Genomic DNA, 26,176 nt, shown 5'->3' on the forward strand with positions numbered 1-26,176 from the left:
GCAAGGTGGCAGCACGCGACGTGAACCCTCGCGAGACGCCGCTTCTCGCCGACGAGGAGGCGTGTCGTGTCGGATGTCGCCGTTGTCGCGAGCAGGAGCACAACCGGCTGCGACGCGACGCTGCACTGACGGGCGGCATGGCTCGCCGATCCAGGCTGCGCAGGGTGAGTAGCGACCGGCCACTGATGCGACAAACTCGTCGCACTATTGTCTAGAAGCCGAAAACAGGAAGAACGCCGGCCGGTCAGCGCGCCCCGCATGATCGTCGACGGGCCTCCGAGATACGATCGATGCTTGTGCTGGTAGAGAGGTTCTTCGCTTTGTTTCCTGAATCTCTTGAACGCAGCCTCTCGATATATTGACAGACACGGTGGTTAGCAAGTGAACGATTAGAACACGTGTATTTGATATAGCCATACTTGGAAAAGAAGCCATTTTTTCTTCTTCCTTTCTCTCTGGCGTACAACGCGCAAGACTGCGTTAGAACCGTGTGTCCATCCTTATTGTGGTTATTAACCCCGTATTTCAAGCAGTGATATCAATACACGCACCTGCAAAGACAGTAGTTTTCACCCGGTTCGACTCCGTAAGCACCGATGCGCTATTTTAATAACGAATGACTTCCTTCAAATGTGTGCCATCTCTGCGTGTGATCGCAGTTGCTTCCAATCTACGTTATTCTCCAGAGTTATCTTTTATGCCTACCTCGTTTGCTGTATACAGGATGTGTTGGAGCGGAGTACTGTCCAAAGACGGTGTGTTTCAGTACACACAAAATACAGACGGGGATGGGCGCAAGGACAAACAACCGAATGAATATTTTGTTGTCTGGTGTACTGCGCATACTGTGTAACCTTGAATATTTTAGCGCCTGTGAGACATATTAAAGAAAGGGTGGGAGGGATGTACGCGTATGTACATGGGGTGTTATTATTATTATTATTATTATTATTATTATTATTATTATTATTATTATTATTATTATTATTATTTGCGCTTCGCAGCGACTAGAAGAACCAAAAGTAACTAAGCTTAATATTTTGTGGGAGCATGACCTCGTTTCCTCCGGCTGCATATATTATCATCATCATTACCATAATTGGTGAACCCCTAAAGGCCCGGGTATTACATAAGGGCCGAGCATACATGAAAAAACGGAAACACAGAAACGCAGTCACGCCATGTGAAGTAGCAGCGACACATGCAACATTAAACTGGAAATAACTCGTAGAATTCAATGGAATACAACCACCAAAAAAAATGCAGCTACGACCAATGCAAAGAGAGCAAGAAAGGGCACAGAGGTGTAAATAGATCAATTCATCTGTTTATAGCACCATTTCGGGCAGGCGAAGTAACACAGAACTTGTGCTGACTATGAGTTCAATTTATTCCACGAAGAATAAATAAAACACATATTAAATACGGATTAAATAAATCGGGATACCTTAAACGGCGAAGCTAAAATGACTGTTAGTAAGTGTCGAAACATTGAATGTTTACGTTCCGCTCTTCAATACCCACCGGCACAAAAAGGTCTATTGAAAGCTTTTGTTGAACCTTGAAGATGCTGAAGACGGAGGAAATTTAAGCGACAGCGTGACATCATTCTTGATTGTACTAGCTTGTTTCTCCTTTCGTCACACCCAGCGATAAGGTTTCTAGACTATCGTGAAAGAAGAAGTGTTAATTGTATGTACGAAACGAAAGGAAATCGCCCTGTTAATAGCATTATGCTTTTCCGCCAGTGATCGTGAGTTTGACACACCCACAAAACTTAGAGCCATTCCACTCTGTGAAGATGGATGACCAGCGAAGCGGTATATAACTATAAAGAATATACAATAAAACAACAAAGCAATATTCCACAAATAAGCGTTTTTTATGTTTATTTGTATTATCTTGTGACCACAGTAAATATTACTTTATGGTTGCTATGGGTATGGTTGCTTTATGGAGCCCATGGCCATCTACAAGACGGCCATGGGCTCTGTGACGACACTGGAGATCCTCTCAGCGAGCGCTAGGTCTATGCCCGACCACATGTTCCCCGAGGCTTGGAGTGATAGCTGTAATCTTTGTGGGGCGAGAGGGACCCTCGACCTTCTACTCAAACTTTCACTGTTGAATCTTCACCCCGACATCATAAATTGGATCCGTGAATTTTTAAATAACCGCTCTCAGGCTGTTTTTGTGAACAGTGCTACCTCTGCTTCCCTTCCAGTAACATCAGGCGTTCCGCAAGGGTCCGTCCTTGGCCCGCTTTTATTCCTTATTTACATTAACGACCTACCAACTCATGTATCTTGTAATATCCGAATGTTTGCCGATGACTGTGTTATTTATCGCACTGTTGCCAACGCCTCTGATCAATTAACCCTTCAAAGTGATCTTAACCAAGCAATGGTGGGATGATTGGCTCATGGAACTTAACCCTCACAAATGCAAAACCTTATCTTTCAACCACCGCCGCTTTCCACTTGTTTTTTCTTATGCGATTAGCAGTGTTCCTGTCGAAGCTGTTCAATCGTTTAAGTATCTGGGAGTCACTTTCTGCCATGACCTTTCTTGGGCTTTGCACGTCACTAACGTCATATCATCTGCAAATAAAACACTTGGATTTTTGCGACGTCATCTACATAACGCACCTAAGAACGTAAAATTGCTAGCTTATAAAACTCTCGTGCGAACAAAATTGGAATATGCTTCACCAATTAGGAACCCGCGACAAGCTTATATTCAAGACGCCCTTGAGTCACTTCAAAACCGTGCCACTAGATTCATTCATCGTTCATATTCTTATGATGTGAGTGTGCCATCACTAAAATTAGAATCTAATTTACCCCTTCTCTCATGTCGCCGCCGTATCGCCAGTCTTTCTTCATTCTATAAACTTTTTCATAGCTCGATGGGCATCCCGCCTTACATTGTTCCACCAACACGCATATCTAACCGCACTGGTCACCCTCTTCAAGTCGCGCGCCCACGTGCACGCACCGTTACCTTTTCTACGTCATTTTTTTCCTCGTACAGCTGCTGACTGCAATGGCCTTCCGGGCGACACCACTGCCATCCCTTGTCCATCTACCTTCACAGAAAGCGTCACCAATCACCTTTCACCATAGATTAATACATGGTTTCTCCTTATTTCTGTGTAACCCACCCCTTATGTAATACCCCGTTACGGGGTCTTTAAGGAATAAAAATGAAATGAAATGAAATATGGGAATGTCCGACCCTCCCGGTGGAACGCACAATATAGGTAGTAGAGACACCTGGGAGACCCTGCTGCGCAGCTCGGACTATGGCGAACCACATGTTCCCCGAGGCCAGGAGTGATAGCTGTAATCTTTGTGGGGCGAGAGGGACCCTCGACCACATAATATGGGAATGTCCGTACTCTCCCGGGGGAACGCACAATATAGGTAGCAGAGACACCTGGGAGACCCTGCTGCGCAGCTCGGACTCTGAGCTCCAGCTCCGGCTCGTCCAACTGGCTGAAGAGGCGGCTGGGACCCAAGACCTCCCAGTCTGCATCTGAGGCGGCGGCACTCACCCCCTGACCTGCGTGTCGGGCGGTGTGTAGACCACCTTATTCGTTAGAAAATAAAGTTTATTCTATCTATGCACGACCGATGGCGCGTCGTGGATACCTTGGTCTCGGTGTAATTAACATTGAAAGCCGAACCTGCCCAAGAAAAACGCCAAGAACCACTTTCCGTCGGGGAAAGACAGATGGACGTTAATATCACCCACAGTATTGAGGGGATTGGGGTCCACGGGGAGAATCCACCCAAATGTGTCGTTCATAAATTATTCAACATTCCACTTTGACTTTCCGGGATGAACGTATACGGTGGGGACTATGATTCCGTCTCCAGTCTGTTCGGTGACAGCACTAAGATTGAACCATCAATGGCCACCCAATCGCCCGTGATCCTGATCCCTCGTCTCCGAGCAGCATGCGCGAGGGGCTTGGCTTTTATCTGAGCCAGACGGCTAGCATGTGGCACGTGAAATTTCACCCAAATGCGAACTGCATCGCGCGCGTCGCGTTCCCTGTGCTATCGAAGTGCACCGACTGCACCATTCACGAGTCCATCCTTCACGTCCATGTTCAACGTGACCATGTAGGGCTTGCCCCGAGCGAGCAGTATCGTATGGGGTGAATCGCCCATTTCGAGATGCGTCATACCGACCACCTTGGCCTCGTCGGACACACTCGTCGTCGGACCGGTATCCCAGGAACACATCGACTGCTCTAACCTCGTGTACGTCCCCAACACCCTGTAGGGCAACATCGGTGTTGAACGCATCGACGTACTCATTTGAGTAGAAGAATCGCACAGCACCGGTCGCGACGACAAAGGCTCACTCGGTGATGACGAACGGGCACTCGATGACGCCCACCTCTCCCCGTCCCCAGCCGTCGTAAGGATAGCCGAGAACGCGGCGTCCTTTTGAACGCGACGTATCCTTGTCTTCTGCACATTATACTTCCACCCCACTCATATACTCTGTCTGTTAAGGTCCTCAATTATTTGTTGTCTCTCGTCCCCAGTGTTGCTGAACAGGAGAATGTCGTCTGCAAATCGAAGGTTGCCGTTGATCCTTACTCCTAAGCCTTACCAGTTTAATAACTTGAATACCACCCATCGCCGAGCTGCTTCACTGCTATATTCACTGCTTGCCAAGCAAGCAGTGAATACCATTGGAGAGATTGTGTCTCCTTGTCTGACCTCTTTCTTTAGAGGTATCTTCCTACTTTTCTTGTGGAGAATTGAGCCAGCTATGGAATCTCTGTATATACTTTCCAAGATAGTTACGTAATCGTCCAGTACTCCTTCATTACGTAATGCATCTATGACTGCTGGCATCTCGACTGAACCAAATGCCGGCCTTTTCGTTATCTATGAAAGCCGTATAGAGAGGATGATTGTACTCTGCACATTTCTCGGTTACCTGATTCATGAAATGGTGTGATCCATTGTAGAGTATTCCTTCCTGAAACCTGTCTGTCCCCTTGGTTGACTAAAGTCCAGTGTTATCCTTATTCTATTGCAGATTATCTTGGTGAATATTTTATATAATACTGAGAGTAAGCTAATGGGCGTACAATTTTTCAATTGTTTAAGGTCTCCCTTTGTGTGGATTAGTATATTGTTTGCATTCTTCCAGTTCTCTGGGACCCTTGATATCGATAGAGACTTTGTATACAGAGCCGTCAGTTTTGCAAGCATTATGTCTCACTCATCTTTGATTAAATCGACTGGTAGTCCATCTTCTCCTGCCGCTTCCCCGTTTCATGGCTTGCAAGTCCCTTTTAGCTTCATCGCTGGTTACAGAAGGAGCCTCTGTAACCTGTTCATTACTACTAAGACTGGAGGTATCGTGGTGGCTTTGAATGCTGTACAGGTCAGTACAAAATTCTTCCGCTGCATTTACTATATCTTCGAGATTGCTGATATTACCCTGCCCAACTTTCAGTGCATACAACTTGGTTTGTCCGATGCCTAGTTTCTTTCTCATTGTTTTCAGGCTGCGTCCAATTTTTACTGCTTGCTCAGCCTTTCTCACGTTATAATTTCGAATATCCCTTATTTTCACGTTGTTGATTAGTTTTCACAGTTCCGTGAATTCTATCTGATCATTTGGGTTGGACACTTTCATGCATTGTAATTTACTTACTAGCTTCTTTGTTACTTGAGAGAGCTTACCTACCAGTTTCCTTGGTGCCTTAGCTCCCACTTCAATTGCTGCTTCTGAAGCCAGCCTAATTACCGTTTGATTCATTGCCCTCTATGTCATCTTCACCTCTCTTTTCTATGGCTGCATATTTGTTTGCAAGTGCCGAGCTATATTGATCTGCTTTTACCCGTACTGCGTCTTCCGTTAGCCTGTTTCTTCTTGAGCAACTTTACTCTTTCTCTCTTCAAACTGAGGTAAATCCTAGCCCTCACTAACCTATCATCACGGCACGTTACCCTACCTAGCACTTCTACATCCTGCACTATGTTGGGTTCGGCAGAAAGTACCAAATCAATTTCATTTCTTGTTTCGCCAATAGGGGTCTTACAGGTCCACTTTTTGTTCGAAAGCTTCCTGAAGAAAGTGTCCATTATTCTCAGCTTATTCCTTTCCGTGAATTGTACCAACTTCACTCCTCGATTGTTCCTAGAATCAACGCAGTAGTTGCCAATTGCTATTTCACCGGCCTGCTTTCCCCCCACTTTTGCATTGAAGTCGCCCATAATGACAGTATACTGAGTTTGACTTTCTTTATTTGCTGCTATTGGCACACGTGATTATCTGAGCTGCGTTACCACCACAAGGTTGGGAACAGAATAGAACAGAACAGAAACTTTATTCAGATTATCAAAAAAATGGTATGCGAAAACGTCTGGATCCTTAGCCATAGGCTAGTTATGGATCCATGCAGTTATACAAGGAAAGAGTAAACGATTCAGACGCAATCATTTGTTGTGGATAAAACAAACAAAACAAAAACAGAAAAAAAGAAGGAAATGCAACCAAACAAATACCAATAAAGCAAGGCGCTGTCACCCACGACACTGCTGTCACCCACGACACGAGCCCCACACCACCAGTGAGGCAGCACGCATCGAAAACAAGACCCATGGCCCCACGGCAGCTCGCACACATACATGCCCGCGATGAGAACACATAAAACGACCATACAAAAAGAACCGGCCGAACACCCGCGACTCCAGCCGTCAGCAGAACGGCAACATGCAACAATCATCCACTCAATGCAACAAGAATGCACACCGATATGCCATATATAGATTTGATGTACGGTGTGTCGAGTAAAAACAAGGGTGCATCGGCATTGACACTTACGTTACTATACATCCATAAACACATACGTACGTATAAAAAACAAAAAAAAAGTGTGACAGCAACGCTGTATCCAGTTGTTGACATCATTATACATTTCGTTAAAGACTAATCAGTTTAGATCGGAAAGAAAGAATTCTTTTACAGTAGTATTAAAATTTGCTGACTGCTTAATGTTTCCAGGAAGCGAGTTCCATATTTTGACACCTATATAATGTATACGCCGCTGGCCGTACTGGTTGTGACATATCGGCACGAGAAATTTCTCGAGAGAGGCTGAGCGACTGTTAAATGTCGATTCATTGAAGATAGTGGCTGGCAATGGCGTGTTGCATCTCGTTATCGAGCACACTAATAATGCAACGCGGTAATCTCGCAGGTGCGATAATGACATGACTTTGTTCGCAAGAAAAAGATGTCTTGACGGTGTAGTAAAGCTAGCGTAGTTAATTATCCGCAAAGCCCTCTTCTGAAGCCGTACTGCAGGCTCCAAGTATGTTTTGTATGTAAATCCCCAGGCTTCAATACAGTAGGCTAAGTGAGAGTGAACAAGACAGAAATACAAGGTTCTCAACGTTTCGAAACTGAGATTACTCCGCCCCTTTGTGAGTACGAAGCATGCAGAAGAGACCTTACCACACAGCCTATCGATATGAGGCTTCCAGTTCAGAGCGGAATCAAGGGTTACCCCTAAGTAGAGCACTCAGTCGACTTTTTCAATTTCATCACGGCCGATCGTAATGTGGCATGGCTCCTCAAAAGGTTTTTTCTTAAACGGGGACGTAAAAATAAGAAATTTAGTTTTATTTGTATTTCAGGAAAGTCGATTACTTTCAAACCACTTGCTAATATATTGAAGTTCATTGTTGATTGTTTTAACAGCATGATTGAAAGATTTGCTACTGACCACAAGAGCTGTGTCATCAGCATACATGAAGCCATGAGCTGCATTTAGGCCGTCCGGAAGGTCATTTATGTATATTGTAAATAATATTGGCTCAAGTACCGATCCTTGTGGTACACCCCTAGTAATGTCAGAGAGACTTGAGGTTTGCTCATCGATGACCACTGCTTGTTTACGGTTATCGAGATAACTTTTTAAAATGTCTAAGGAAATGCCTCGAAATCCAAGTCTTTACAGTTTCATGAATAATATGCGATAGTCGACAGTATCAAATGGCTTTCTTATATCTAAAAATACTCCTATTGATATTTCATTGTTGTTCAAGGCTTCATTGATTACATTAGTTAAAGACAGAATAGCCGTAGTTGTCGATCGGGACTTCTGAAAGCCGTGTTGACGCGAGGAAAGGATGGTATTTTTGTATAGAAATTTTCTTATTCTACTAGCCAGTAGTTTCACAAAAATTATGTTTATGCAGTTCAGTACCGATATAGGTCGATAATTACCGAAATCGTTGGGGTCCCCACTTTTATAAATAGGCGTCACTCTTGCTGTTTTTAATACGTCCGGGTATGTGCCCGTGTAAAATGCTTTGTTAAACAATTTAGCGAGAGTAGGTGCCAAGGTTTCTATATTATTTTTCACTACGGACACCGCAATACCATCGAAACCAGGTGCCTTTTCTCTATCTAATAGATTTGCAGTTGCTATTACTTCCTGGATTGAAATATCTATGTAGCCAAAGGAACATGAATTCCAAGCAGGCAAAGATGGCTCGAACTTTGCGAGCCAAAAAGAAGTTGGGTTCCAACCGTACAAAAGTGATGACTAAATTCTTCACTTACTGATGAAGCATCACATCCCGTATCTATTGATGGAAGAATTCGTTCTGAAACTGTAGGTTTAATAATAGAGTTTATAGTAGCCCATAATTTTTTCCTATTGTGAGATGACGCGTTGATCTGTTTACTGTAATAAAGCTTCTTCTGTAGTCTCATTGCTGCCAATGCTTTGTTTCTGTGCTCCTTGTATTGATTAAAGTAGTACGTGTTTCCTCGATATTGTTTCACTTTAGTATACCAGTAATCTCGCGCTTTAATTAGGTTCAGTACGCTCTGTGTCATCCATGGACAGAGCGTGTATATCTAGTGTGAATGACAGTTCAAATGGATAACAGTCCTTATCACGATGTTAACTCTTTTAAATGTATGAAGGTTTCAAAATCCGGATGCTTTTCCTTTTATCATCTGAATGCATGCAGTTTAAAAAACAAAGAAGAAGAAATTGATATTTTTTTGTCGTCATTGAACCATGAATTTGATGCGCTGGCTTTCACTGAAACCTGGTATACTGAATCGAATGATGTTGTTCGCTTTCCTGGTTATAGGTGTGAAGCGCTGTTTAGGAAAGCCAAAAAAGGGGGAGGTGTAGCTTTGTACATTAAAAACAGTTTTTCTTGCGAAATAATGCCACAGTGCACAGTTTTGAGCCCTTCGTACGAATCACTTTTTATTCAGACAAATGCATTCATCTTTGGCGTAATTTATCGGCCACCTTCTGCGTCTCTTCAAGAGTTCTTCAACTTTTTAGAAATAGTATTGGGCGACCTCTCCTTACAAAGTAAGCCTGTGGTAATAATGGGTGATTTTAATATTAACCTACTAGAAACGTCAAATTCTGTCAATGAATTTGTTGATATGTTGTTGGCCGACGGCTTTTCCAATATAATCACAACGCCTACTCGTATCACAAGCTCCAGCGAAAAACTTACTGATCTATGTCTAACAAACAGTGATATTGGTGGTACCACGGCAGGAGTACTCCTGAGCGACATCAGTGATCACCTGTCAACCTTCTGCTTTATGGAAAGGTCAAATAAACAAACATTCGAACATACTAACCCGCCAAATAGAGACCGTGTTATAAACCAAAGCAAAATTGAATATTTTCGTCAAATCGTCTACTCTGTTGACTGGAGCCAATTGCAGCGTGATGAAGATCCTAATATTTTATACAACAAATTCTTGCACAAACTGACAGAATTGTATGAATGCGCTTTCCCAGTTGTAACAATAGCAAAGTGTAGAAAAGGAAGGAAGCCTTGGATTACACGAGACCTGCTCAGGCGAATCAAGGCACGAAATAGGCTTTTCTCCAAGTTTATAAAATCTAAAGACTTGACAGTTTTGAAAGAGTATAAAAAAGTTAGAAATCAATTAGGTGCAGATATAAAGAAATCTAGAATTCAATACTACGCTCATAAATTTTCAGATATCTCCTTTGACCCCCAAAAAACGTGGCGTACAGTCAAAGATCTTCTACAGAAATCAGAAACAAATATACCTACACAAATGACAATTGGAGGAACGGTTCTTAGTGGTGAAGATCTTGCCAACGAGTTCAACAGACATTTTTTGGCATTTGGAGATTTTCCTGCCGGAACGCCCAGTAATCTTGGAAAATACATGGAACATAATCTTCAGCACAGCCTTTTCTTATATCCAGCTACTCCTGCAGAGATTAATGATATTATACAAGGTTTCAAGAATAACTGTTCTTGCGATTTCGATGGCATAAAGGTAGCACCAATTAAAGCAATTGCTGACCTAATAGTTAATCTACTTTGTCATATAACAAATCTAATCTTGACAACAGGTATTTTCCCCGAAAAAATGAAGATGGCAAGAGTTGCTGTTTTGTTTAAAGGTGGTGCTGCCAATATAATTGGTAATTATAGACCTATATCAGTTCTACCGTTGTTTTCCAAAATAGTAGAAAAAGTGATTAATACACGGATTACTACCTATCTTAACAAACACAAGTTAATCTCTCCCAGCCAGTACGGATTTCAGAGGAAGAAATCAACTGAATCTGCATTGCTCAGTATTAAGGATAAACTTATTAACAACATAGAAAATCAATTGTACACATTAGGTGTTTTTCTAGATTTCAGCAAAGCGTTTGATTCTATTAAACATGATATACTTCTTAGCAAACTACCACATTAGGGAATACGAGGCACTTCACTTAAATTATTGCAAAACTACCTTTCCGGTCGTTCCCAGTATGTTGTTATTAATAATGCTACGTCTAATTCTGAGCTAATAAAATTTGGGGTTCCTCAGGGGACAATCCTAGGACCTACTCTGTTTCTTTTATACATCAATGACATGGTATCTATCCCACAAACCCCTTCTATTATCCTTTACGCTGACGACACAAGTGTATTTTTTTCTGGTGAAAATCTAGGTTCCTTAATCCCGCGTGTAAACTTATGGCTTAAGAATCTATCTGACTGGCTTGTTACAAATGAACTCTCATTAAATGTTGACAAAACTAAGTACATTGTTTTTACCCCTATTAACAGACCTGTTTATATTAATAATGATGTGGCATTCGAGTCGCGACCGCTAAAGAAGGTAGCACAAATTAAATTTTTAGGTGTTCAGTTTCATGAAAACCTTCGTTGGTCTTGCCATATTCACTATATTAAGCGTAATATTGCACACTGTATTGGTATGCTTAATAAGTTTCGCTTATTGTTGCCTCGTTATATTCGACGTCAACTGTATTTTAATACCGTTCATTCGCGACTGCATTACTGCCTGCTTGTCTGGGGCACCACTACTAGGTCTAACATGGAAAGCCTCCATAGATTACAGAAAAAAAGTGTGCGCTTTATTGAAAATCTACCACAACGTGAATCAACATCTGTATATTTTTCGCAAAATCGCATCCTGGACATTGAATCACTATACAAACTGCGACTATCAGAGCTTGCATATTCAGATTTTAAAATTGATCCACAACTTTTCTCTTTGAGGTATACCAAACATGAATCCCACTACGAGTTTAGGAGAACCAACTTCACTAAGTTTAAATGCAGGACGAATTACGGGACACAACTGTTAAATTGGCAAATTCCTAATGTGTTAAACCTTTATCCTGCTCTGATAGACTTTATGGAAAACTGTTCCTCTTTGCCTGCTTTCCGAAACCAGGCAAAGAAATTTTTCTTAAATCATGTATAAACCTGTTAGAAATTTGTTTCCTTTGTTCTTTTTTGTCAAGTGCATGCGTGTGAATGAGTGTCAAGTGAATGTCAATGTTCTTTGTTTTCTGCGGAAGCACTCGATTTAGAGCATCCTTTTTTGTCAAGTGAACATATTTGTCATGTGAAATTTTTTTTTTGTCGTATGGGAGATGCAGTTAGGATTCCTTGCTTTGTTTTTTTTTTCTTTTCTTGATCAAGTGAACATGTTTGTAGGTATTATACATAATTAATTAGATTGATTTGAATGTACAGTGTATGTATATTGCTGTATGTCAATTGTTATACTCTTCCCGTAAAAAAAATGTACTTCGCAACTTACCATGTCGAAACTGTGCCTGCGTGAATTCAGGGTGTCTAGGGCCTAGTCAGGTGACCACGTGTGTCACCTTTAGCCGTCTTCACCCGGACAACTGTATATTGTCTAAATTTCAATAAAATCAAATCAAATTGGTTGCGTATATCGTGTCTTTACTTTTATTTGAGTGCACTCTGCAATTGTACCTTTAAGTCTTTCTATTAGCATAGAACAGTGCATGTTAGCGTTTAAGTTGTCCAAGTCGGAGAATGACATTTTGAAAAGTGACAGTGACAATTTTTCATGATCAATTCGCTTTGTTGTACCGGAAAAATTTGTCCGGTTGAAATAAGTATCGTCAAGACAATATAGGAACGCAATCAGTAAGTGGTCAGCAGGACCTGTATCGTAGGCTCCATAAAGGCTTTCAGTTGCATTAAAGTTACATAAAATGTGATCAAGGCAAGTGGAGGTATGACTTGTAATTCGCGTGGGACCAGTGACAAGATTACTGAACCCATACGAAGACAGTAGGTTTGAATATTCAGTGTGTCTGCTACTAAGAGTGTCAATATTCATGTCGCCCACTATAACAGCTTTCTCATTATTTTCGGTCAGATGGATGAGAGCATATTCTAGGCCATTTAAAAACATGCTACAATCAGTATGCGGGGGACGGTATACAACACCTGTGATGACATTGTTCAACTCTACAAAACACATCTCCGAGTGTCCGCTAGTAGGTCTATTCAAAGAAGAATAAAGCCTGTACCCGAGTGAGTTTCTAATATAGAATCCCACTCCTCCTCCCCTGTTTGCAGCAATTCTAGGACACGAGAGGAAAACGTAATTTGGAATGTTATAACTTTCGCCAGGCTTCAGCCAAGTTTCCGTGACGGCTATGACGTCATACATGTTATTGTGCTGTGCCAACAGCGTAAGAAGAGCATCAAAATTTTTCCTAAACTTCTCACATTGCATTGAAGCAGTGAGTGTGGTTTATGTAATCTGTGAAAGTTATTAACAGAAGAGGTCGTCAGCATACTGGGGATACTATGCCACACGGTCTAGGTCAGCCTCCGTGAAGATGCGGAGGACATCGGAGTTTTCTGCTTTCCTCATTAATATTCGTCCTCTCGATACCCAAGCATATCTCCAGTTGTGTTGCTTCTTTGCAGCAATCGCTTTTGCCAGTAAAAGTTTGTACTCAGCGCATAAGTGCTCATTTATAAACACTTGTGTACGTTCTGTCAGCCCAAAACCGGCTGCAGTAAGACGGGCTTTTTTTTTTGCACATTGAAGCAAGTTGTCACGCGCGGCGCAGGTCTTGAATTTGATAATGATGTTAGATTGATTTTTGTTTTTTGTTGGAACACGGTGTACGACATCAATATCAGCCATTGTCACCTGCGCAGCAACCTTTGCTGCCAAAGTGGTAACAACTGCCGGCAGTGACTCATTGGGTACCCTGGGGATACCTTTCACTTCAAGATTTGTTCTACGACTATATTGCTGTAGTTCCATCAGTTCATGTCTAGTAGCCTGCAACTCTTTAGAGAGGCGGTTGTTTTCACTTTTAAGTCGGCTTTGTTCCGTCGTCACCTCGCCTAATTCCCTCTGCACATTACCAAGTGCTTTCTTGAATTCCTCAAAGCTTTCGCTCATAAAAACTGCAGATTTCTTAAGGGAAAACTATTTTGCACTTAGCCAAAACCTGAGTAACGGTGGCAAAGGGGAGCTGAAAATAGCCAGCTTTTGCTGTAGCACATGCCGTTCGTAGAAATGCCTATTCTTCAATCAAAGACCATGTGAAATAAGTCAGCAACACGACTTTTCTTTCACCAGGAATGCAATGCTTAGCAGTAAAATTACGTCACTTAAGGAAAGCCAACTGCTGGGCTACTTGGCTATCCGACATAATAAACGAGTTTTACGCCAAGACCACCCACATAAAAAATTGGCCATGTTGTCTCCTTTCTTGTGTGTTGTTTTGGCGCAAAACTCGTTTATTATGTCATTTAAGGCACTAAGTCATACCTACTGGGAACTGCTTTGAATGACAGTCTTATGGGCACCATTAAGGAGTGTGCAATATAAGTCAGTGGTACCACCATTAGACAGGATACCAGTAAGCTATCGCAGGACACGAAAGATCTGATCAAGAAACGCCAACGTATGAAAGCCTCTAACCCTACAGCTAGAATAGAACTCGCAGAACTTTCGAAGTAAATCAACAAGCGTAAGACAGCTGACATAGGGAAGATTAATATGGATAGAATTGAACATGCCCTCAAGAACGGAGGAAGCCTAAAAGCAATGAGGAAGAAAGTAGGAATTGGCAAGAATCAGATGCATGCGTTAAGAGACAAAGCCGGCAACATCATAACTAATATGGATGAGATAGTTCAAGTAGCTGAGGAGTTCTGTAGAGATTTATACATTACCAGTGGCACCCACGACGATAATGGAAGAGAGAATAGTCTAGAGGAATTTGAAATCCCACTAGTAACGCCGGTAAAAGTAAAGAAAGCCTTGGGAGATATGCAAAGGGGGAAGGCAGCTGGGGAGGATCAGGTAACCGCAGATTTGTTGAAGGATGGTGGGCAGATTGTTCTACAGAAACTGGCCACCCTGTATACGCAATGCCTCATAACGTCAAGCGTACCAGAATCTTGGAAAAACGCTAACATAATCCTAATCCATAAGAAAGGGGACGCCAAAGACTTGAAAAATTATAGACCGATCAGCTTACTGTCCGTTGCCTACAAAGTATTTACTAAGGTAATCGCAAATAGAATCAGGAACACCTTAGACTTCTGTCAAGCAAAGGACCAGGCAGGATTCCGTAAAGGCTACTCAACAATAGATCATATTCACACTATCAATCAGGTGATAGAGAAATGTGCGGAATATAACCAACCCTTAGATGTAGCTTTCATTGATTACGAGAAAGCATTTGATTCTGTCGAAACCTCAGCAGTCATGGAGGCATTACGGAATCAGGGTGTAGATGAGCCATATGAAAAATACTGGAATATATCTATAGCGACTGCACAGCCACCGTAGTCCTCCACAAAGAAAGCAACAAAATCCCAATAAAGAAAGGCGTCAGGCAGGGCGATACGATCTCTCCAATGCTATTCACAGCGTGTTTACAAGAGGTATTGAGATACCTGGATTGGGAAGAAATGGGGATAAAAGTTAATGGAGAATACCTTAGTAACTTGCGATTCGCTGATGATATTGCCTTGCTTAGTAACTCAGGGGACCAACTGCAATGCATGCTCACTGACCTGGAGAGGCAAAGCAGAAGAGTGGGTCTAAAAATTAATCTGCAGAAAACTAAAGTAATGTTTAACAGCCTCGGAAGAGAACAGCAATTTACGATAGGCAGCGAGGTACTGGAAGTCGTAAGGGAATACATCTACTTAGGGCAGGTAGTGAATGCGGATCCGGATCATGAGACGGAAATAATCAGAAGAATAAGATTGGGCTGTGGTGCGTTTGGCAGGCATTCTCAGATCATGAACAGCAGGTTGCCATTATCCCTCAAGAGAAAAGTGTACAATAGCTGTGTCTTACCAGTACTCACCTACGGGGCAGAAACCTGGAGGCTTACGAAAAGGGTTCTACTCAAATTGAGGACGACGCAACGAGCTATGGAAAGAAGAATGATAGGTGTAACGTTAAGGGATAAGAAAAAAGCAGATTGGGTGAGGGAACAAACGCGAGTTAATGACATCTTAGTTGAAATCAAGAAAAAGAAATGGGCATGGGCAGGACATGTGATGAGGAGGGAAGATAACCGATGGTCATTAAGGGTTACGGACTGGATTCCAAGGGAAGGGAAGCGTAGCAGGGGACGGCAGAAAGTTAGGTGGGCGGATGAGATTAAGAAGTTTGCAGGGACGGCATGGCCACAATTAGTACATGACCGGGGTTGTTGGAGAAATATGGGAGAGGCCTTTGCCCTGCAGTGGGCGTAACCAGGCTGATGATGATGATGATGATTATGATGATGATGCCATTTACCGCAAAGATCGCAGTGACGCCTACGCCTCGTCAGGCGGTGTTGCTATTATAGTTGATAAGGGTATCGCCTGTAAGCATTTACATCCGCAAACGCCCCTTTAGGCAGTGGCAATCAGAGCCGTGCTGTTTGATAAGCTAGTTACTGTTTGCTCTCTCTACATTCCTCCGAGCCATCAACTTTCCAGAACAGAATTCGAGAGCATTATCGCAGAACTCCCCGAACCTTACATTGTAGTAGGCGATTTAAATGCACACGACACCCTCTGGGGAGGTTCTCGTTGTGATACGAGAGGGCGCTTACTAGAAAACTTCCTTTTATCTTCCAATGCATGCATACTAAACAAGAAAGAACCCACATTCTACAGCGTGGCAAACAAAACGTTCTCATCTATTGACTTAAGCATAACATCAAGTACACTAGTGCCATACCTGGAGCGGAACGTGATCAAAAATCCATATGGGAGTGACCATTTCCCAATTGTCTTAATTTTAACAAAAAGCGATAAGTTTTTTCCACATCTGCCCCGTTGGAAGGTCGACTGTGCTGACTGGAAACGATACAGAGAGCTGACACATTTGGCCTTGGATGACATCTGTACTCTCTCAATCGATGATAGAGTGTCATATTTGACGGCGTTTATAACAGAAGCTGCATCAATATGCATCCCTCAAACGAATGGATCACCCTCTAAACGACGTATTCCTTGGTGAAATGAGCAGTGTAAGGAAGCCCGAAAAAATCAAAATAAGGCTTGGAGTCGCCTTCGCGACTGCCCAACTACCGAGAACTTGATCAGCTTCAAGAAAATAAAATCAGAAGGTAGAAGAACGCACCGCCTTGCCAAAAGGGAAAGTTGGCAGAAATACATTTCTAGTATTAATTCATATCCAGACGAAAGAAAAGCCTGGAACAGAGTAAACAAAATGAAAGGCCGCGAAACTCACCCTCTACCATTAGTAAACGCGCAAACAGATACCCTAGAGGACCAGGCTGACTGTCTAGGAGCCCATTTCGAGCACATTTCCAGTACGCCTCATTACACAAATACATTCCTGAAATTCCGGCGACAAGCAGAACAGACGGCTCTGGGTGGGAAAGGCACATCCAATGAGGTATACAATCGTCCATTTGGAATGGCTGAGTTCCAAGCCTCACTGAACTGTTGCAACAAGTCCGCTCCAGGAAGTGACAGAGTAATGTATGAGATGATCAGACACTTACACCCTGAAACCCAAAAAACACTACTGTCACTCTTCAATTCCATGTTCTCTGCCGGATATATTCCTTCTGTCTGGAAAGAATCAATCGTAATCCCTATTCTCAAAGAGGGCAATGACCCTTCCTCACCCAACAGTTATAGACCTATAGCTCTCACTAGTTGTCTATGCAAATTATTTGAGAAGATGATTAACCGTCGCCTCATCCATTTTCTTGAAAGCAACAAAATACTTGATCCCTTTCAGTGTGGTTTTAGGGAGCGTAGATCCACAACAGATCACCTTGTCCGCGTCGAGACAAATATCCGTGATGCCTTTGTCCGCAAACAATTCTTCTTGTCAGTATTTTTAGATATGGAAAAGGCATACGACACAACCTGGCGCTTTGGAATCCTCCGTGACCTGTCTGAAATGGGAGTTCGAGGCAACTTGCTGAACGTGATTCAGAGTTACCTCTCCAATCACACGTTCCGTGTTAGAGTTGGTAACGTTCTGTCTCGTCTATTTAGGCAAGAGGCCGGCGTTCCGCAAGGTGGTGTGCTAAGCTGCACTCTTTTTATTGTCAAAATGAACTCGATCCAGATTGCCATATCACATAGTATGTTTTATACTGTATATATGGATGACATCCAGATAGGTTTCAAATCATGTAACCTAAGTATCTGCGAGCGACAAGTACAGCTTTGCTTAAATAAATTATCTAAGTGGGCGGACCAAAACGGTTTCAAACTAAACCCGCAAAAAAGTACATGCGTCCTATTTTCTAACAAGAGAGGCATAATGGCGGGCCCCGCAATATATCTAAATGGAGAACGGCTATCTGTGAGCCATGAACTCAAATTTCTAGGAATCCTTTTAGACAGTAAGCTGACTTTTGTACCACACTTGAAGTATCTGAAATCAAAGTGCCTCAAGTCTATGAACTTGCTGAAGCTCTTGTCACGTACATCTTGGGGAAGCGACAGGCGGTGCCTTTTAAAGCTCTACAAAAGTCTAATATTAACTCGCCTTGAGTACGGAGCATTAGTCTACAATTATGCCGGACCTAGTGCTCTGAAAATGCTTGATCCTATTCACCACTTAGGTATCCGCCTTGCTACAGGCGCCTTTAGGACTAGCCCTGTGCAAAGCCTCTACGTCGAGTCAAACGAATGGTTATTGCACTACCAAAGGACATACTTAACTTTCTCCTACGCCCTTAAAGTTAGCTCAGATGCTAAACATCCTTGTCATTTCACTATATGCGACTTGTCCACTGCTAGGCTGTTTCGTAACCGCCCAGCCACTAGGCCTCCTCTGTCCCTCCGGTTGGAAGCACTATCAGAGAAAACAGGGGTCCCTCTTTTACACAATGTCCTAATGGCTCCAACACGGCTTCCACCACCTTGGGAGTGGCAGACTATCCAATGCGACGTCTCTTTCTTAGAAATACCGAAACGAGCCCCGGAGGCACACATATATTCGCATTTTATGGAACTCAAGGAGAAATACTCATGTGGTGAATTTTACACAGATGCTTCGAAGTCTCCAGCTGGTGTTGCTTACGCAGCTCTGGGACCCTCACTTTCAACATTTGGACCACTAAACCCATACACCAATATCTTTACAGCGGAAGCATACGCCATTCTTAAGGCTATTCAACACATACGGCTCAAAAATATCGCTAAGGCTGTTGTATTTACAGACTCATTAAGTGTAGTGAGAGCACTAACTAGCTTACGAAAGCACAAGAACTCGCTTTTTATTGAGCTGTATAGCTTGTTATTCTCCGCATATATGTGCAACCAATTGATTATACTATGCTGGGTACCTGGCCATAAAGGCATAAAATGCAACGTAGCTGCTGACGAAAACGCTACGTCAATGAGTTTTAGCAACACAGATAGAAATATCCCCATTCCTGCCACAGACCTAAAGCCCCTTCTGCGCCGTACATTGAGGAATCATTGGCAAGAAGAGTGGGATACACAAACATTGAATAAGTTGCGCATTATAAAACCGAAATTGCGGAATTGGATAAGTGACAAAACAGCACGGTACAAGGGAGTACTTCTTTTCCGATTAAGGATAGGCCACACATACGGCACCCATTCTCATCTATTGACTGGGGGCGATCCTCCAACTTGTGTTAAGTGCGGCAATAATCTCACTGTCCTCCATGCTCTTATTCAGTGCCCTGCAATAGAAACAGAGAGGAAAAAGTAGTTCCCTGCTGGATATCGCGAGAATTTACCCCTTCACCCTGCATTTTTTCTTAGCGATGAACCTCTTTTTCAATCTGCAAGCAGTCTTAGAGTTTTTAGCCGCAACGGACACCCTGAAAATCATCTGGCCAGGCAACTTTTAAGCACACGACTAACAGCCCTGCATTCAAGGGCTCTCTTTAAACACTGGAGTCAGTGTTATGATTTTATTGCATCATCTTTTAACGAAAGCCCATTGCCATAGCCCACATCACATCCTAGTCACCGTCATTATTTTACCACCTATATATTCCACTCCACTTACAGCGTAAGTATTTTAGGCCCCTTTACAGCCATATCACATCTACCATGATGAGTTCATTGTGCAGGTCATCCACAATACATCGTCAACATTAGCACATGTCATGGCGCTCTTTGGTCAAACCTGGCCCTTGCGCCATAAAACACCACACATCATCATCATCAGTAGTTTCTCACTCAGTCCTCGTCGGCGTATCGGGGTCCATACCCAAACACGGTCGCCGGGCTGGTACTCGACGAAGCGTCGTCGGAGGTTGTAGTGTCGGCTGTCAGTCCTCTCCTGGTTCTTGATTCGCAGGCGGGCGAGCTGTCGGGCTTTTTCGGCGCGCTGGAGATAGGTAGCGACGTCAAGATTCTCTTCGTCAGTTACGTGCGGCAGCATGGCATCGAGGGTCGTCGTTGGGTGCCTGCCGTAAACCAGCTTAAACGGCGTGATCTGCGTTCTTTCTTGCACCGCCCTGTTGTAAGCAAAGGTTACATACGGCAGGACCACATCCCACGTCTTGTGCTCGACGTCGACGTACATTGCTAGCATGTCGGCGAGGGTCTTGTTCAGGCGCTCCGTGAGACCATTCGTCTGCGGATGGTTGGCAGTTGTCCTCCTGTGACTTGTATGGCTGTACAGAAGAATGGCTTGGGTGACCTCCGCTGTAAAGGCCGTTCCTCTGTCGGTGATGAGGACTTCTGGGGCGCCATGTCGCAGCAGGATGTTTTCGACAAAGAATTTCGCTACTTCGGCGGCGCTACCTTCCGGCAGTGCTTTAGTTTCAGCGAAGCGGGTGAGGTAGTCCGTTGCCACGACGATCCACTTATTTCCGGTTGTTGACGTCGGAAAGGGTCCCAACAAGTTCATCCCGATCTGCTGGAATGGTCGGCAAAGAGGCTTGATTGGCTGTAGTAATCCGGCTGGTCTTGTCGGTGGTGTCTTGCGTCGCTGACAGTCTCGGCATGTTCTGACATAACGGGCGACGTCGGCGGTCAGGCGCGGCCAATAATACCTTTCCTGTATCCTCGACAGCGTCCGGGAGAATCCAAGGTGCCCAGCGGTTGGATCGTCGTGTAGGGCGTGCAGTACTTCTGGACGCAGTCCTGACGGGACAACAAGAAGGTAGTTGGCGCACACTGGTGAGAAGTTCTTCTTTACGAGTAGGTTGTTTTGAAGCGAGAACGTAGATAATCCTTGCTTAAATGCCCTAGGGACAACGTTGGTGTGCCCTTCCAAATACTCGATGAGGTTTTTCAACTCCGCGTCTGCTCGCTGTTGTTCAGCGAAGTCTTCTGCGCTTAAAATGCCGAGGAAGGCGTCGTCATCTTCGTCATCTTGCGGCGGCGAGTCAGTGGGGGCGCGTGATAGGCAATCGGCATCAGAGTGTTTTCGTCCGGAGTTATAGGTTACAGTGATATCATATTCTTGCAGTCTTAGGGTCCACCACGCCAGCCGTCCTGAAGGATCCTTTAAATTCGCTCGCCAACACAAATCGTGATGGTCGCTGACGACTTTGAATGGCCTGCCATATAGGTACGGGCGAAATTTCGCTGTAGCCCAAACGATGGCGAGTCCTTTTCAGTTGTAGAATAATTGCCTTCCGCTTTTGACAACGACCGGCTAGCCTAAGCTATCACGTGTTCATGACCATCTTTTCTCTGGACTAGCAGGGCACCGAGGCCTAGGCTACTGGCGTCAGTGCAGATTTCGGTATCAGCGTGCTCGTCGAAGTGCGCAAGTACGGGCGGCGACTGCATGCATCGTTTGAGCTCTTGAAATGCGTCGGCCTGCGGCGTTTTTCACTTGAACTCGACGTCACATTTAGTTAGCTGTGTCAGCGGCTCAGCGATACGTGAAAAGTCCTTGACAAATCGCCTGTAGTAGGCACACATGCCAAGAAATCTACGCACTGCCTTCTTGTCGATTGGCTGCGGGAACTTTGCAATGGCAGCTGTCTTCTGCGGGTCGGGGCGAACTCCAGACTTGCTGATGACGTGGCCTAGGAACAGAAGCTCATCGTAAGCGAAGCGGCACTTTTCTGGCTTCAGAATGAGCCCTGATGACTTGATGGCCTCTAGTACTGTCGCAAGCCGCCTAAGGTGATCGTCGAAATTTTCGGCGAAGACAACGATGTCATCAAAGTAAACAAGACAGGTCTGCCACTTCAATCCTGCTAACACCGTGTCCATGACGCACTGGAATGTTGCAGGCGCCGAGCAGAGTCCGAATGGCATGACCTTGAACTCGTAGAGGCCGTCTGGCGTGATGAAGGCGGTCTTTTCGCGACCTCTCTCGTCGACTTCTATTTGCGAGTAGCCAGACTTGAGATCCATCGACGAGAAGTATTTTGCCTTGCAGAGCCAATCTAATGCGTCATCTATCCGTGGTAGGGGGTATACATCTTCTTTGGGATTTTCTTCAGTCGACGGTAATCGACGCAGAAACGTAAGGTGCCGTCCTTTTTCTTCACTAAGACAACAGGGTATGCCCACGGGCTTTTCGACGGCTGGATGATGTCGTCGCGCAGCAGTTCGTCGACTTGCTGTCTTATTGCTTCACGTTCTCGCGGCGAAACTCGGTAAGGGCTCTGGCGGAGTGGTCGAGCGCTTTCCTCGGTTATTATGCGATGCTTGGCGACTGGTGTTTGTCGAATCCTCGAAGACGTCGAAAAGCAGCGTTTGTATCGTTGGAGCAGACTTTTGAGCTGCTGTTGCTTAATCACGGAGAGATTTGGGTTAATGTCGTAGTCTGGTTCGGGAACCATGGTCGTCGGGGTAGATGCGGCAGAATCCAAGAGGACAAACGCATTACTGGTTTCCAGAATTTCCTCAATGTACGCGATCGTCCTGCCTTTGTTAATGTGCTTGAACTCCTGGCTGAACTGAAGTTTGTCAGCAACACTTCAGTTCTCCCTCCATGCAGTCGAGCGATCCCTCTTGCGACGCAAATTTCGCGGTCCAGCAGTAGACGTTGGTGACCCTCGATGACGCCTTCTATGTCGGCAGGCGTTTTGGTGCCTACAGAAATGACAATGCTGGAGCGAGGCGGGATGCTGACTTGACTTTCGAGCACAATTAATGCACAGTGACTACTAGAGCTCTCCGGCGGTATCACTCGATCTTCCGACAGCGTTATGGACTTCGACTTCAGGTCAATGATTGCGCCGTGTTGGTTCAGGAAGTCCATGCCGAGAATGACGTCTCGCGAACACTATTGCAGGATAACGAAGGTGGCAGGGTAAGTCCGGTCATGAACGGTAATTCTTGCCGTGCAGATTCCAGTTGGAGTAATGAGGTGTCCTCCAGCGGTCCGAATTTGGGGACCCTGCCATGCAGTCTTAACCTTCTTCACCTGGGCGGCGATGTGTCCACTCATTACGGAGTAATCAGCCCTTGTGTCGACTAAGGCAGTGACTGCGTGGCCGTCGCGAAGCACGTCGAGGTCGGTGGTTCTTTGTCTGGCGTTGCAATTGGGTCTTGGCGTCGGATCACGGCTGCGTCGTGTTGAACTGAAGCTGGAACGTCGCGTCGTCAAGTCGTCTTTCATCGGTGTAGTCTTGGCTTCCCTACTTCTTCGGGACGGCGGCATGTCGTCATTAGGTCGTCGAAATGGTTTCTTCGTCGTCTTCGTCGGCGGCGGAGGATCTTCGTCAGTTCGACGAACAGCAACCGCACCTCCATCGGTTCCTGCTTTTAGTTTTCCGGATATGGGCTCGCAGAGCGGCCCCGGGCTGGCCCGGTGTATTGTCGGCGCTGCGGCGACAAGTAGCGGCCTGGTGACGGCGAACGGGACGGTCGTCGAGGGCTCCATTGAGTAGCGGCGAGGTAGTCGGCGATGTCACGTGGGCGCTCTCCAAGCTGTGGACGCGGCGCGTTGACGGCGAACCCTCTCAGTCCCAAGTCGCGGTAAGGGCATCGGCGATACACATGGCCGGCTTCTCCGCAGTGATAGCAGAGTGGGCGGTGGTCGGGGGCTCGCCGAATGTCTGTCTTTCTCGGGTAGCTGCGCTGGGCGACGGGTGGGCGTGCTGGCGGCGGTGGCAGTGGTCGACGGAATTGCGGCGTTGCAGAGCCCTGACGCGGTCGTGGAGGGGGGCCTTGACGGCGGGCGACGGCGACGTAGGTCATCGCTTCTGGCTGGGGCTGTGATGATTGTGGTTGTAACTCGGGAGCTCCAAGCGATCGCTGAACTTCTTCTTTGACAATTTCGGCGACTGTGGCCACTTGAGGTTGCGATGAAGGGAAGCTCCTTTGATGGTCCTCTCGTACGACTGCCCTGATGGTCTCGCGCAGGTCGTCGGTGGCCAGTGACTGAACTCCGGCGTAGTTTGTCGAGCTCGTGCGGTGGTTGAATTGTCGGTTCCGCATTTCGAGTGTCTTCTCAATGCTGGTGGCCTCGCGAAGGAACTCTTCTACGGTCGTCGGTGGGCTTCGTATCATTGCGCCGAAAAGTTCCTCTTCTACACCACGCATCAGCAGGCGGACTTTCTTCTCCTCGGACATTTCCGGGTCGGCGTGGCGGAACAGACGGTTCATTTCCTCAGTGAAGATCGCGATCGTGTCATTCGGCAGCTGCGCTCTGGTCTCCAGTAGAGCTTGTGCTCACTCTTTTCGCACGACGCTTGTAAATGTTTGCAGAAAGCCGCTTCAGAACAGGGCCCACGTCGTCAAGGTGGCTTCTCGATTCTTGAACCACGTCCTGGCGGCGTCCTCCAAGGCGAAATAAACATGTTGCAGCTTGTCCTCATTTGCCCAGCTGTTAAACTTAGCGACCCTCACATACGCTTCCAGCCAGCTTTCCGGGTCCTCAAATGTGGAACCGCGGAACGTCGGTGGTTCCCTGGGCTGCTGCAGCACGATGGGGGACGCTGGGGCTGCCATTGGAGTTGCCTTAGACACAATCTTCTTGGTCTCAGGTAAAAGTCCGTGCACCGGGGCCAGCTGTTGAAGACGGCGGCTTGCTCTATGTTCCGGGACGGCGCTGGTGTTGTCTTTGCGGTCCGGGCTTGCATTACGGCTTGTCGGGGGCGTCCGGTACATGAACGTAAAGCACCTCCACCATATGTCACGTGGTAGTGACGTTGAATAACACAGTAGCAATACTGTGAAGGACAAAACTAACTTTTATTGGGCGAACCTGTGCCCACAAAACAGGCTACACTTATAGCACAACGATAGCGATGAACACGCTCGGCGATCGTTGAAAATCTGATCAGCGGGTCAAGCGTGTCGGCTTTTATACAGCAGTCATTGAATGTTCCAGACTAAACGTTGGGACCCGCATGCCTTCTACAATGTTCTACACCATTCGTGTCAAGCGATGAAATCAGATAAATCAAGGTTCGGCGACAACAGACAGCGGATAGAAGCATCGTTAACTTTCCAGAAACTTCGGATACATGTATGTATGTATGCTTTATTTCCACAAAAACTAAATACAGCTTTGCGGGGGTAAAGTGGGGAAAAAAGCTGCTCGTAGCAGCTTGACCAGCCCCAAATACCCTTAAAAATACAAAAAGAAAATAAGGGAGCAGCAGCGCGGAAATACAGTTTTCCCAAGTACACACATATTCAAGCATTACAACATATCATGCATACCCATCGCAAATCAGGCGAGGAAAAACAAAATACAACAAAAACAAGATGTGAGCAAGCAAGCAAAAACACGAAATCTCACTGCACTTCAAAAGCACACAGGCATTGTACAACTCACATATGAGAGAAAAAATCAAGAATATCAGGAGGAGAACAAGTTGCAATATCAATTTTATTAACAATAAGATCGTTTAATAACCGAGGTAGTCTGGAGCACAGCATTTGTGATCCATAGTTTGTGCGCGATTTTGGTACGTGCCAGTACTCTGGCTTTCTTGTGCTGTATGGAGTTTCGTGTAGTTTTAAGTTAGCCATAGAAGTAATGTAGTTGATGTTCTTTTTCTGTTCATTTTTATACGCAAGCACTAAACGATAGTTTAAAAGGGCCTGTACTTTCGGTGTGTCAAGTTTATGAAATAAATAAGCTGAAGGGAAATCGTATGGTTTATTGCAAATAGCGCGAAGAGCCTTCTTTTGCAGTATGTACAGCCTGTTGATATTTGTGTCAGAAGTGGTAGCCCAGACCGAACAACAATAATTTAAATGGCTGAGAAAAAGTGAATTATATAACAAGCACTTAATAAAGCGAGGAAGATAGTTCAAGGAATAAAATATTCCAGTGATTTGTGAAAGCTTACTAGCAAGAAAATCTATATGGCTCTGCCACGTCATAGTATGATCAAAAAATACACCTAGCGATTTTACCGAGTGTACAAGTTCAATTTTAGAAT

At 44.9% G+C, this 26,176-nt stretch overlaps 1 protein-coding gene across 1 annotated transcript in view; it reads left to right on the plus strand.

Annotated features, from left to right (window-relative positions):
• Positions 1-26,176, plus strand: part of pyd (zonula occludens-like protein polychaetoid) — a 448,973-nt gene continuing 422,797 nt past the window's right edge. Inside the window, exon 1 of the mRNA XM_065435932.2 lies at positions 1-164. Within this exon, the coding sequence (XP_065292004.2) occupies positions 138-164 (27 nt within the window). The 5' untranslated portion in view covers positions 1-137. The remainder of the gene's footprint in view (positions 165-26,176) is intronic.

The sequence above is a fragment of the Dermacentor albipictus genome, chromosome 4, assembly GCF_038994185.2.
Source record: "Dermacentor albipictus isolate Rhodes 1998 colony chromosome 4, USDA_Dalb.pri_finalv2, whole genome shotgun sequence".
In the NCBI taxonomy this organism is placed as follows: Eukaryota; Metazoa; Arthropoda; class Arachnida; order Ixodida; family Ixodidae; genus Dermacentor; species Dermacentor albipictus.